This window comes from Triticum urartu, chromosome 1, assembly GCF_003073215.2.
Source record: "Triticum urartu cultivar G1812 chromosome 1, Tu2.1, whole genome shotgun sequence".
Taxonomy (NCBI): domain Eukaryota; kingdom Viridiplantae; phylum Streptophyta; class Magnoliopsida; order Poales; family Poaceae; genus Triticum; species Triticum urartu.
The window spans coordinates 153,316-168,335 of NC_053022.1; the positions used below are offsets into that span (position 1 = coordinate 153,316).

Below are 15,020 nucleotides of genomic sequence, written 5' to 3' on the forward strand. Positions count from 1 at the left end.
AACTTGGAGAAAAAGGTGAAGGCCGACCGAGGAGACACAATCCCACATCGAGACAAAACATACTGACACGCCATCTTATTGACGAGGCCATCGCCGCCGACCAAGGTGGAACCGACACCTCCACCTCCCCGCCCACACATAGCTCAATGGATCATATTTTGAGGAACCAACCATGTGCCCCTACGAGCAGGGCTGTCCCTGGGTAGGGGCAAGAAGGGCGACGCCCTAGGGCCCAGCCTGATGGGGGGGGGGGGGGGGGGGGGGAAGGGGGGGGGCGACCCAGAGTATGTACTATAAAGCCTGAAGTCCAATCAGCATGTTTCGTTCTACTATTAAAAAAGCAGCAGGTTACGTGAATTGTGAAAGCACTGTCCCAATTTTGATTTAATCGATTCATCTTGTAACACCAACTGCCGTCGTTTCTTCTCCCTCGGTATGCTCGTTCCCCGTTCTGCTCCTACTCCCGAATCACCCAGCATGTCTAGCAAAATAATGGATATTACTGCTGTAGCTGATTTCTTTGACCCATTTTGAGTTTCACCATCTCACTCCCCTATGGGTTTGCCTATAAGTATTCTCATGTAGCGGACGGCAGCAGTAGCACGCAGAGGCAACACTTCATAAGCACGGTCACTTTGCAAGTTGCAACAGGACAGCTTCTTGGGTCAAAAGCCTACAAAGTTCTTGTAATTTTAGAGTCCTTTTCCGCTTCATCTTTGTACTGTTTTTTTAGTTTTCTAGCGATTCACTGACACGTCTTCTATATTTGAGGATACGGGGACCCTAGGAAGATCCGATATGCTTGGGTTGGATATATAGTTGAATTTCTTCTATTTTTCATTCGACAAATTCAGGTATTTCCACTCCTTTCTTGTAAAATGTTGCCTAAAAACATAATTTTGAGAAAAGAAGAAAGAAAATGCTAGCAGATAAGTTAGATCCGATATATTTTATTTGGTAATGAAAAAAGAGATGTTTTTAGGCTGAAAAAAACGATGTGCTTTGTTTTTTTTTTGCGCTGATTATGCTTTGTATCGATGTAATTTATTTATTTCACTATATTAGGCCCACTTTTTGCGTTCGCCCCGGGCCTCCGAAAAGTTAGGACCGGCCCTGCCTACGAAGACGCCACTGAAGCTACCATCACCACCAAGAGGATGGGGTTGGAGGTACTAATCTCATTGCATTGTCACCTGCATCGCCCCAGATGAATGACAAGAGGATCCAAAACCTCACAAACTAGACCATAATTCTCCACGAGCGCGAAGATTCCCTCGGCGTCAAAACCGACCACTGGAGGTGCCAACAAAATCAAAACCCGGATGATGAGATGGTGACAGCTAAGTTTGTGCAATCTTTTTGACATGGCTATGCATCTAAATGAATTTGCTATCTGTACTTGTGGTGCGCGTGCGATTGCGTCCACATGGCAAATAGGTGTTTCTCTAAAAAGTCATACATGCTAAGAAAAGTTGCACAAAATAGTATGTAGGAGTACAACTTTGGGTCAGATGCTCAGTTGCACACTTAAGTAAAATTGTACTCCCTCCCTTCCAAATTACTTGTTGCAAAATGGATATATCCAAAACTAAAATACATCTAGATACATCCATACCTGCGACAAGTAATTCAGAACGGAGGGAGTACACAACACTGCATGGAGACGCCGTCAAAATACGGATCAAAGGATGTACATAGTTTAAAAAATGTAATAACCATTTCCTCTTAAAAATGACAATTTCTTGGTCAATTCAGAAAGGGGGGCTACCCCAATAAACAAACGGGAATGATACATAGCAGCCGTTCCCCAAGGAGGAAATCCCCAGCAAACCCACTCATAGCCACATGAACAAGATCTAACGGTGACAGTGTTCGGACAAAAAATGCACTAAAATAAACAAAATGCCATCCCCCGAACACTAAAAATGCCAGCCACGCATTTGCAACTGCCATTCTAGCCAGCAAACAGTCGCTGGCTATCGCAATCCTAAATAAAGTGTTTAATGAGAGCCAGCAAAACAAAAATAATATCATTACATTTCTAATGTAGAACATTTCATCATGACTATAATAGCCATATATTTCTTTCTTATTTACTGCCATATTGATATTGCACGTCGTTGGAGAACATCACCAAAATTTCAGAACGGATGGAGTAACAAATTCTACAATTTGTTTCCAGTGTTGAGTAGATGAAAGTTGGAAGAAGCAGCAAAGAAACAATTAAAGAGAATGTATGCTGGCAATGTCAAAGGATAATCCACCACAAGTTCACAGGGAATTTGTATGTCCTACACTAACTAAGACATTACTCATACCCATGGAATGCTAACCGAGTCACACAACCCAACCAAGGTTTCTAATAGAATTCGCAAACATCGCCGCTTCCACTCATCCTCCCTACCACTCGATAAAGTAAACGGATCTCCAATGCGATTCCACGGAGATACTCATACAGGCTTTTGATACTAGCACGGCTTTGTTCAGTTCATCGCCGCCATCCTCATTCTGACTTTGTTCCGTTTGTTGTTGGCTTGTTGGCCGAGTGGAACTTCCTCCCGTCCTCAACAGCCTCCCTGTTGTCACGACCGACAAACACGAATGAGTAAAACAAAAGCAGAGCATAGAAGTTCCTCCGTCATTTTCGACTGGTACAAGTTTTTTCCTCTCTTTTTCACTACCTGAATGCCTTCACGAGCTCTTTGTTCTCCGGCTCGAGCTGCACCCCCTCGTAGAACGCATTCGCGGCTTCCTCGAACCTCTGTCGGTGTAGCCACAACACAACAAGAGTAGTCTTGGGTCATCAGGTATGCTTATGTAGCCGCACAAAGAGAAAAAGAAACAAGGACAGCAGGGAACAAGTGTCCAGTTGCTGTGCGTCTCTGTGACAAACCTGCAGAAGGCGCAGCGCGGCGCCTTCCCTGAAGCAAGCTTTCGCCCAGTCTGGTTTCAGTGCTCGGCATGCTCTCGCGTCCTCCAGGGCACGCTCACCTTGCCCTGCCCGCAGCCAACAAAGGCTTCTGTTCGAAAGCAACGCGGGGTCATTCGGGTCGAATTCAATGGCCTGAAATGCAGTTCCATTCAGTTGTGATGACTCTCAATGTAGTACTCCCTCCGTCCCGAATTAGTTGTCTTAGATTTGTCTAGATATGGACGTATCTAGACGCGTTTTAGTGTTAAATACATCTGTATCTAGACAAATCTAAGACAACCAATTTGGGATGGAGGTAATATAATCTACTAAACTTACAACACTTGATAAATGAAAGCTGGCTAGCTTGGGATTGCATCCATACCCAGATGGCATGTGAACTTACAACTAAAGTTCTAGTCATCTAGAGTACTTTTTGTCCACCACAAGAGCTTTCGAAAAAAACGATTCTTACCTGTGTATATGCATCCACTGCTACTAGGAAGTCTTTTCTTCTGAATGCATCATCACCTCTCGATTTGGCTTCCAATGATCTCTTTTTCGCCTCAGGTGACACCTGCATGGCATTTGTTTAGGCGAGTAAAACTTGTGCAGTGAAAATCAACAGTTGAATTTTTCAAGTCGACTATTATTATAATAGATACTAGATTCCTTGATTTTTATAAAAAAAGCATATACAATAATGGCGCACCTCAACGGGTTGTCGTCTCTGTAAACTGGCTGACTCATTTTCTTGCGCCTGTAGAATGTATGCAGATGTCAAAGTTGACAGAATTTGCAAAGTAAAGAGGTTTCATGAACATACGAGGATATAAAAAATTCAAGTGGCACCTTTTCCTCTTCCATTTTAGATGATGTGTATTTTACTATTTCATCAACAGTCCAATTTGAGACACCTGGGATTGGAGATGTCAATGGTAAAAGATGTTCAACGACTTCAAGGTTATCCCTTAAAGCAGCAACCTCTATTGGCTTAAATCCATCCTGCAGGAAAGAAAGAAGGAAAAGGTAATCAACAGTTAGATTCACTGGTTTAGGCAATGTTGCTTTAAATAATTACTACCCAGGAAGAATAAGTTTCAAAATGGAATATTACTATTTTCCACACTTTTGGTTTGCATAAATAAGACAGTCAAAGGAAATTGGACGGTCTAGCTAAAATGAATGCAGAGTCACCATGATTACACACGATGGGTACTATGAATAAAATAAATTATGGCATCACCACACTTGGCAAGTTACATGAAGTACTCAGACATGGTGACTTACATCGTCAGAGGTATTTGGGTCACCTCCAGCTTGAAGCAAACATTTGATCATTTCAAGATTTCCACTGTCTGCAGCGATATGCAATGGGGTTGCTCCACCAGCAGTGACATTTGGGTTTGCACCTGCCTATGTTGCACATTATTAAGTTAATTATTAAACAAATATATAAAACAATGTTGTGTATTACTATATCAATGCATAAACAGAAGTAAAATGGCAACAATAAAACTAGAATAAACATTTGAATCTTTTCCTTCGACTTTGTACGCTTGTATACACATTACCACTTGCATTGCAGTAATAAAGAAATATTATATTTATTTCCAATTCATGTGCATGTTTGCCAAATTCCCAAGGCACAAACAACATTGTCTAACAGGGAAAACAGAGCATCCAGTAACCAAAAATAAGCAATGAAATCTATGTGACGAAAATGAACCAAATCAAACAAATCCTTAAACGTCCAATCATGTACCTGGATTAGAACCTCCAAGCATGGGAGGGAACCAGCAGCAACAGCAGACAACAGCGAAGTGATACCATCAGCAGTTTCGGTGTCCGGCTGCAAAAGCAAGGTTTATAAGAACTAGTTTTGAGTACAAAAGTTGCTGAAACCCACCTAACTAAATTGAATTCATACACAAAACCTCAGTAAATTAATTCATGCTGCAGGTTTTTGCTGCTCACAGTTATAAATTTAGGAGTAAATGTTGTCCAAATCTTATTAAAGATGCTGCAGAATGACATGGCAGCATGTTCCCCTATAGCATGGTTAAAGACAGTTGCTGCTTTAGTTAATTAATGGCTAAAATCACCACATAGTCAGGAGTATTGCACTGAACCTTGGCACTGAATAACTTTTTTTTCGAAAAGGTGGCACTGAAAAACTGAAAACTCAGATTAACAAATTGGCGGAGAGAATGCATAGACCAGCAGCTACCACCTTAGCATTGTGTTCAAGCAGAAGCTTGACCGCGTCTAGCTGTCCATGACCAGCAGCCCAAACAAGGGGAGTACCGGACTCACTTTCGGATTCGACATCAACTCCCTTGCCAAGCAAAATCTTCATAATCTCTATGTGTCCTGTAACAGGAAAAATCAACGCCACACGTTTGTTCAGATATTCTCGCCACTTCAACATACAGAATTATCGATCAGCGTCATGAGTCAGTATAATTGAGAATACACAGAGCACCAGCGTTAGGCGCAGCATCATCTTTACCTATCCCTGCAGCATGATGCAGTGCCGTGGCTCCCATGTTAGACGCGACGGAAGGATCGGCCCCGCGGCCGAGCAGGTACTCCACCGTCTCCAGGCGGCCCTGCCGTGCGGCATGGATGAGTGGAGTTTCACCTGCACAATTGATTTTAGATAATATATGTATCACTACCATACCAAGTATAAATTGAATTGCACAATCACATTATGAATGAATCAGAACAACACAAGGAGTAGTAAGGGTCACCGCATCATGTAGCATGTGGTTAGGGAATGAGGGGAGGCATTACCATCGTCGTCCTTGGGGTCGACGGGGAGGCGGAGCTGCTCGACGAGGAATTTGCAGACCTCGGTCTGGCCCTCCCGCGCGGCGAAGTGCAGCGCGGTGCGCTTGTTGGCGTCCCGCACGCCGGCGGCCACCGCGGCCGCGCCCTTGCCCTCCTCGTCGAGCGCGGACCCAAACTCTGCACCACCAACAACAAAAAATCAAGCAGGTTAGCAAGCCGTGCCGAGCGGCGCGAAAGCAAAACCGAGGAGGGAGCGGGGGACGTACTCCGGAGGGCCTCGAGGTCGCCGGAGCACGCGGCCTCCAGGAAGCCCTGCACCTTGCTCCGAGCTGCAGCAGCGAACCAGATTGAGATTGAGCGGGAGATCTCTTTGCTTACGAAGGATAGGAGAGCTGGAGAGGTAGGCGCGTGTACCTGAGAGGGCGTCGGCGGCGTCGGCCATGGGAGCGGAGCCGGAGGCGGGGAAGAGGGGGAGAAGGTTCTAGAAGCTTCCGGAGGCGGCGGGGTTCAGAGCTTGTGTGAGAAACCTATGTGACGAAGACGATTGCTACCGTGGAGGAAGTAGGCCAGGTGGCTCTCGAAGCTTGGAGGCCCATCTTTGCTGACCCGGCCCGTTTGTAAGGCTCGGTCCACCGATGCCCATTCTCCTCTGCAATAATGCTAAAAACATTGTCTAATAAAATATACTGAAAAAAAACCAGAATAATTCCCTTAGCCTAACAAATATGTTAATTTATTTGTTTCGGTAAAAGGTAAAAATGCTCAATAACCATCTTAAGCTGAATATAAGAAGCTTAAAAGGGAGCCGATGGCTCAATGATGACCTCTTAATGAGCGGTTTCGGTTAAAAAATAGAGAGGCGGCATTTTCTTAGCCCACTTATAAAGAAAGTGACAACATTTTGCTCCCTGAAAACAATGACAACATTTTGCTCAAAAAGTGTGCCGTCATAGGAGATTCTCAGTCAACCACAATGTTTTAAATAGCAGGCTATAAAAAATAGCGGCGCGCCTCCAAATCAGCTATAGCGGGCTATAGTAGGCTATTTATGAAGGTGAGCATTTAGCGGCACCCTGCTGAAGAGGCTATAGCGGGCTATAGCGGAGCTATAGCCGGCTATTTAAAACTATGGTCAACCACCATCACATATTCTTCTAGACGACATCCGCCTGCCAACTCCACCTTGGCCTCGTCGACGATCCACCGCCATTGAAGGTTCGTCGGTGGTACCGCAACACTCTTCCCTGCAACAACTGAAGGCCCACTGGTCCTTTTACACGTTGTTTTAATTTGAACACCTACCCGCAACTAGCAATGTCACCTCGAGCATGAGGAACCAAGTGGGGAGGTCTGGTTATCTTGGAGGAGAATTTTCCTTCTATTTTTTTCACATAAAGGATCACTCGGCATTTGCAAAAAGTGCAAGAAGTGCTTCATTTTGCTTTGATGCTCCTTGCAGATTGAGAAAATAATTGCCCTTCAACTATAATGTTGCTCGTTACTTTCTCTTCTTTTTAGAGAAAAGTTATTGGCCGAGCTTGAGAAGAGCTCGAACCTAGCCCGACTTTGAATTAATAAAATCATCAACCAACCAGGATTACAGGGGCATTCGCCAGACATATTGGACGACATTGTGGAATATAGGTACCTAAAGCTTATAATGTACAAGTGACCAGTCTAGATAGAGCCCCATAGTAGCCATGGAAAATGGGCATTGCCTACCACATTGTCACATAAAAACCAACTCCTTGGCTATTGCGACCGCTTTCTCCTCACCAAATAGCTTCTCAACGATTGCCAGGGCGAACTCTGTGGGCGGTCCCTGGTGCTCTGCTCGTGATAAGGTTACCGTCGACGACGACCCTGTATTCGCACGCACTCTGGTCTGTAAGGAGGTGCGACATGGGTGGAAATGATGTTGCTTTCTTACCCTATAATGACAAGATAAGTTGCCCCATCACCATATTAGTATATCAATACATGACATCTTTTGTCTCAAAAAAAAAGGAAAGGCGGAAAACACAAGCCGAAAAGCATCAAACTCACATAAAAAGGGCTAAGTACCTTGAGTAAACCGTGGGGCTCGAGGACGTAAGCAGGGGAAGCGCATATTGCACCATAGGGTCTACCAGATTCTGCCTGTTTCTTCAGCATGCCCACAAGTTTCTCCGTGCGGGTGAACTTGAGCGCACCAGGAAGACCACCCTATAATGCATACATATACACATACAAGATACAACTTAACAACAATATCACTCAAGTAGTCCCAGAAGCATCAATTTTGATTACAGCCGGGGTTTGCCCACTTTGAAAGAAAAAGAGAAATGCTCAGCTCAATTCGAACTTACCGGCATGACGATGAGGTCGAACTCCATTTCAGCAGCCTGTTCTAGCATCACATCGGTGATCAGATTGAGCTTGTAATGGCGGGTCACAATGCGTGGCGTGTCCTCGACTGACGCGACCGTGCGCCTGCCCTCCGCAGGACATCGATCAGGTTGAGAGCCTCCATCTCCTCCGAGCCGCCGGCAACCGGCACAATAACCTGAGGTGTGCCGGTGCATTTCCATTGGATCTCGTTGTACTCTTGCATGGTATACTTGACTCCTTGCTGGGGGCGCATATACTAGTAATTGCATATGTAAGAAAATTCCACAAATTAGGCCTCCTTTGATTCATAGGGTAGGAAAATTATAGGAATAGAAAAATCATAAAAAATGAGATGACATGCAACTCAAATCCTATGAGTAGGAATAAGAAAGGAGATGTTTTTTGTTTCACATCATAGGATTTTTTCCATTGAATCTATGCTAATGTTTTTCCTATGAAATGTGAAAGATAGGAAGATTTTCTCAATAGGAATAGGATTCCATTTCTACAAACCAAAGACCTCTATAAGAATTTTTTCTATAAAAATCCTACCCTATGAAATTCCTATAAAATTCCTCCAAATCAAAGGAGGCCTTAATATTAATAATAACATCATATAAGAAGGTGGTAGTGAACTGAGGATGATGATGACAGACACTCACTGACACACTAGTTTGACTGGGCACACGTACTGGTAGGACGATGAGGTCGAATTGCTCTGCTTCCAGGCCGGCGACTCTGCCGTCCGCGGCGAACCTGACCCCGTGTCCGGCCTCCACGACGAGGCCCTCGGACGCGGTGGCGACGGTGACCATTGCGCCGGCGCGGTTGAGGATGTCGGCCGCGGCGGCCGCCTCGAGCGGCTCCGTGCCGGTGGCCACCGCCACGAGCACTCGCCTGGCTGCCGGCTCGGTCCGTCCGACGAGCCTCCGGCGGCACCAAGATGTGGCTCGCCTCGCCAGAGACGAAGACGCAGCACCTGTAAGGAATAAGCATGACACCGTGTACGTCTCGAGTACGTGTCCGTGTAGTGCTAGAACTCCTAACCGAGTAAGACAGCTAGTTAGCCAGCTGAGCTAGTATATATACTCAAGATATCCCTTATAATCTGTACAACGTAAAGAGATCAAAACAAAGAGAAGCAAGGCTCGATACGAGCCTTTGGCCATCATATCGATTCGGTGTCTTCACGCTTTGTTCGTCGAAGTCTACAAGTCGCTGTGTTTCGCCGACGGCGCTGGAAAAGTTGATTGCTCGAAGCAAATCTAGCTAGCTTACTAGTGATTCACGTACACACGTAAAGCGGGACAGTGCATAAGCATTGTTTATCAATCAAGCAGTGAGCCTGTGTGCTTGCTAGCTTGTACGTGTGTATACAGCTTCGATTGATTTGATCTAGCAACGATCAAAAGCCAGCAACACCGCAGCAGCAACAGCTCCCTCGCAGCTCGTCGTCTTCCACGTGGGCGGCGACGAGCTGGACCTTGTAGGCGGCCTGCGCGGCCTGGTAATCCTCCGGCGCGGGGGCGACGGCGGCCATCGGCGCTCTCTTTCCTGGCCGGCAGACTCAGATCTCGGTGGTCTTCTCACTTCTTGCCGCGCGCTTCCCACGAGGATGAATAAACAAGTTGGAAAGTCACATGGCCTGCCTGATGGCCACACTGACATGACATGAGCTCAACTTTAAACAATGGCACGTGGTAGGGCTGCACAGCATAGTAGGCGAGGACACCTTCATCATGGTTCCGCATGTGCATGCCACGAAATTTATCAGAAAATGATTAAAAAAAACCGAACGCTCTAGCGCCCATCGATGAAATGCACCGATCTAAAGCTTATCCATTCCTCCTCTACCTCACTCTTCTCTATCGCTCACTCTCTCCCACCCTCCCGCCGACCAGATGGATTCACGCCCACACCGCACAGAGGAGATTCGCCACCGTCCGGCGATTGCGACAATGAGGATGTGGCGCTTGAGAGAAGGCAGGAGGATGGCGGCAGAGGCGGAGTTTGGGAGGAGGACAACGAGCCGCGCGCAGGAGGCGGTCGTGATGCAGGAAGCCTTGGAGTGCCCGGTGTCGGCACACTGCATGGTCGCCAAGCACCGCTGTGCGTCATCTCTGGAGCCCCTGCACGTCCCAGACTCACCTCCACGCTACGTGGACCAAGATGTGTTTTTGCCACGTCATAGTTAGACTTTTCTGTACTATTCTATGACGCCTGACACCAAATGATGCATACTACATAGACGCGATAGCGGCAGAGCAGGTCACTCATGAGCTCGATAATCGTGCTATCCGTGATCACTACACTGTCACGGAACAAATCCACACGACAAGTGGGTCAGAAATTGCAATTGCACAAATTAGTCATGTGCGTGTCCATGCCCATGATTGTCCTGTTCACCTTTGAAATATTCTACATGTCACAAAATCTGTAAAAATAATAATTGCTGCAAATAAACTAGCCCATGACAATAATACTTTGCTTGAGATACACCTCATGTCCATGTGAAGTTATCCATCGGTGTGCACAAACCCTCACCTTCTTGGTGGCATATGCATCAGGCATCCATCATTTATCATAGCAGATCAAATTGTTAGGAATCCCATGTCAAATAAAAGTCATGACTCAGTTTGTGATGCATATCAAAAATCAAAAAGTCATTAGTTGGCTTATCCGCTGTCTAGCCGTATTTCGAGTGCTCTTCTAGATCTTAGTCAAGTGAAACCTTTCTTACTCCGTGCATGATTCGTGAATGGAGTCGACAATAATAGAAGTAGCTATGACTTGACAATAATTTGTGAATGTTGTTAAACTAGTTGTTACCGAAGAAATTGTTAATAATTTGTGCATGCAAGAGATTGTTATTGACTTGCTGGCATTGGCAAAGTAGTACCTAGGAATAATACGAGTTTCAAGATGATGTGCCGATCCAGTCTGTCGAAGGCGTTCATAGGGGTAGGATGCGCGCGCGTGTGTTCATACATAGAGGTGGATGTATATGCGTTTATGTAAGCATTTGCGTCTATACTGTGTTAAGAAAAATAGGCATATGCCAAAAAAATAAAGCTGTGAGGAGGAACTCGCACGGTTGCTCGAAAAAGAAAAAAGGAAAAAGAAACGAGAAGCCTTGGCATGGCCGGTAGTAGGAGAGGAGAGAAAGCTTTGGCTTGGGCTTGATTGGGCATTGGTTACGGCTGGGATGTTCACCTCATCGAGCTGGAAGGCTGTCACCTCCCGCGCGTCAGCCGAGCGTGGTGGTGCGCGCTTGTCGCTCCAGCCAGCTACTGAGCTGGTAGTACATCGGGGTGGTGGGCTAGAGCCCGTGGCAAATATAGTCGACCACGGCTGCTTTGCGAGGGCCCATCAAGGGCTCTCGTTGCAACAGGATCGTGGCGCCTGTTGTGTTTGAAAGAAAAAACAACATGCCCGATCCTTCCTCACCGTTATGGAAAGGAGAGAAGAGCCATCAGACGCACTAATTTGTTATGATGAGCTGGTCGCTGGCCCAAGATTGATTATTAGGGCCTGTCTGCGCTGCGGGAAACCTTCTCCAGCCGTAGGTTGACGTCAACCTACGGCTGGAGATGACGTGACAACCCAAGTCTCGCATTACCATCCGCCGTATGTCAACCTACTTGGGTTTCCATCTCTCACATGGAGATGATGTATTTTTTTATTTCTAAATAGAGGTAAGAACTCATGTATTTTTTTAATGAAGGCTATGTAAAGTGGCGCTCGCTCATGGTGATAATTTTTTCCTTTTTTATTTTTTTATTATGGAGGTGAGGCTTTTTTTTGAGATATTTTTTAGATGGAGGCAAGGACCTCATGTATTTTTTAAATGAAAAAATGTGCACAACTATCTCCTAAACGGCGTCCCAACCACTAGTGTGTATACATGCATGGCTGCATCCCGTCGAACCAACACGCCCAGGAAGATGATGCTCTCTCTCTCTCTCTCTCTCTCATCTGGTGTCCACTGCCATCGGTTTTTATTCGTTTTATTTTACAGAGTCGATTACATTCTGGCTTAAAAAAATGTTGACTACATTCTTTTGGGTTGATTATAAGTGTCTAATGCAATTATGATCCATGCTGCAAAGTGTTTTCTTTCATGTGATACAAGTGTTTGGCTCGCCATGCTACATCAATGTAATATTTGTTGCATCGGAAAGTCGGTAGCGCGGACACTACAAAGGGCGGTTGGCGCTACCGCATACTCACGTCGTTATAAGACCGGTCATCTGTAAAGCCTGACGCGTGGCGCTGCAAGGCCTGGTCGGCGCTGCTGTAAACTAGACATGCAATGCTGCAACTCTGTTGGCCGATTCTTTTTGGCGGGCGCTAACGCGTGGCTCGAGCAATTTAGCGGTGATCACCGTTTTGCAACATGACTCATGTTTCACCGTCATTTGCAACATGACCCATGTTGCGCTTGGGAGGTTTGCAACAAGGTGAGTGTTGCAAACATTCATCGCGACACAACATTGACAATGTTGCGGCCGTCGCAACATGTCCCATGTTGTAGTGAAATCTCCCAAGTTCTAGTCATGCCGCACAACATCGTCCATGTTGCAATCGCAACATTGACAATGTTGCGGCCATCGAAACATGTCCAATGTTGTAGTTGAAAATATCCCAAGTTCTAGTCATGCCGCACAACATCGCCCATGTTGAAATCGCAACATCGCCAACATTGCGGTCGACGCAACATGTCCCCATGTTGCAGTCACAACATCTCCCAAGTTGCACCCGTCACCACACGACATCACCCATTTTGTGGTTGCAACATCGCCAACATTGCAGCCTCCGCAACATGGCGTACGTTGCAGTTGCAACATCTCCCAAGTTGCACCCGTCGCCGCACAGCATCGCCTGCGTTGCAGCCCCAACACATCATTGACATAGTTGCTGTGGGGTGATGTTGTGAATCAGGGGGACTCATATTTCATAGCTGCATGGGCGCCCTTGCACGAGCATGCCATCTTAGAGCATTATCTGCCACACCCAGCGACGCCTTGGAGCAACTGGTGCCCCCTCGAAGTACCGGATGAAGCTACAAGACCGGTGATGTTGTGGTCGAATGTTTGAACGTTTCAAGGTAGTCTTTTGACACTCAAGGTCAGCCGCCCCGCCGGTGATGTTTTTGTTCCCGCAAAGCCGTACCATCATGCCGCAAAACCAAGCGTGATGTTACAAAATTTGTTGCTGCTACTGATAATAATTGTCTCCCAACACCTTTTTATTGTTACTATCATTAAAAAAGGTTTCATTTAAAATTTCAGTAAATTTTTAGGTGTACCTTATTTTTTTCTAAATATCAAATTATTATTTAATGATACGTGTGCGTACTTTTGGTTGCAATAGCCAGTGGGTTTTACTACAAATCTACACCATTTTTTCTTTAATTCCTATCTCTTTTTAAAATGTAACTCGGCAATAAAGTTTGCCGTGGAAAAGAATTGACATAGATGCACAAACTGCACACAACATAGATGCACAAAGAGCTGACATAGATGCACAAACTGCACATAGGAGACGTACTCGTCGACGACGAGATACCTACGGTGACTTCGTAAATTTGAAGATGATATGTCGGCTCAGTCTTTTGAAGGTGCTCATAAGGTAAGGTGTGCGTGTGTGCGTTCATACGGATGAGTGTATGCGCGTGTATATGAGCGCTTGCGTCTGTACTGTGTTAAAAAAATCATTCATAATTGCCCATGTACGGTCACGCCAATTAATTTTTATTTTAAAACCACCTGAATGTAAAATAATTTCATGAACTGGTCATTGGTAATTCTAATTTTAGTTCTGTTTATCTATAGAATGAGTGTTCTTTTGTGGAGTTACAGAATCAGTGTGTCAATGAATGGAACATCTTCCCTCCTCCCGGGTTGCTCGCGCCTACACAGTGACCTCCACACAACAACTCCATCGCTGTGGTGTTCGCAACCACGTCCTGCGCACGGTCTCTCGCTGCCCACGTGTAATACACGACGTCGATGTCGCACCGGACTGCAAGGTAGTCGTCCACGAGGTAGCCCTCCGACATCTCGAGCTCTTCCTTCCTGATGAACCGGAAGCACTGACCCCAATTCAACGTAAACCGCCTCGACAGTTCGACGGTGTGCGGCGGCGCCGCTGGCGGCTGCTTGCCGTGGTGAGGGACCAGAGTTAAGCACGCGACCGAGTTGACGTGGTCGGGCTCAGGCTGGCCGGTGTGTTTGTTGTGGGCGAGCTCGAAGGCAAGGGAGATGAGGTCGTTTCTCTGCCCCAGGTGCCCGTTGGGGTAATAGAAGATGCACCACCATTGGCCGACCGCCTCGACCTGGCAGGACCGGGCCGACGCGCCCGCGCCGAGCAGCTTGGTCTGCGAGTATCCTATGATCCTAAGGACGTGGCAGCCGCCGGCAGCCAGCGTGGTGCCATGGTGGAGACGGAGATGGCGTCTTTAGATGTTTCAAAAAAATTCTGAAAAACTTTGTGCATGTTCACAAGACATATGTCTACGACCCATAAAAAATCAAACCCATATTTGAAATACCTATTGAGAAACAAAAATGACAAATCTAGAATAAATAGTGTAAAAGAAGACAAAACGTGAACAGTGTCAGGAATGACACTATTCACATACAGTTTTGTCTTTTTTGTTTCTCAATGTATATTTTGAATTTTGATCTGAATTTTTAGGGGTTATAAACGTATGTCTTGTGAACATCCATAATTGTTTTCAATTTTTTTTGAAACATCTAATGTGACTTTTTAATTTTTTTAGCATGGGAGCATGTAATAGGTGGTATTACCTGATATCCCCTCAGCATGAGCACGTCAGACACATGATAGAAAGAAGCACAAAGCATATATAGATGACTTGCACACATACATGCATATTTACTGATGGTTGAAACAAAGCGGAACGATAAAACAAAGAGGA

General features: G+C 45.7%; 1 protein-coding gene and 1 pseudogene across 1 annotated transcript; both read right to left on the reverse strand.

The window, feature by feature from the left end:
* Positions 1–2,199: 2,199 nt before the first annotated feature.
* Positions 2,200–6,281, reverse strand: LOC125541031 (serine/threonine-protein phosphatase 6 regulatory ankyrin repeat subunit B). Its single transcript, XM_048704531.1, has 13 exons — positions 6,122–6,281; positions 5,974–6,036; positions 5,711–5,884; positions 5,424–5,555; positions 5,145–5,284; positions 4,677–4,763; positions 4,202–4,327; positions 3,764–3,916; positions 3,624–3,671; positions 3,387–3,488; positions 2,894–3,064; positions 2,682–2,761; positions 2,200–2,576 (listed from the first exon to the last, which is right to left on the reverse strand). Exons 1-13 carry the CDS (start codon positions 6,147–6,149, stop codon positions 2,504–2,506), a joined length of 1,377 nt encoding a protein of 458 aa, XP_048560488.1. The 5' UTR covers positions 6,150–6,281; the 3' UTR covers positions 2,200–2,503.
* A 928-nt stretch (positions 6,282–7,209) lies between these two features.
* Positions 7,210–9,705, reverse strand: LOC125505934 (annotated as a pseudogene).
* Positions 9,706–15,020: the final 5,315 nt, after the last annotated feature.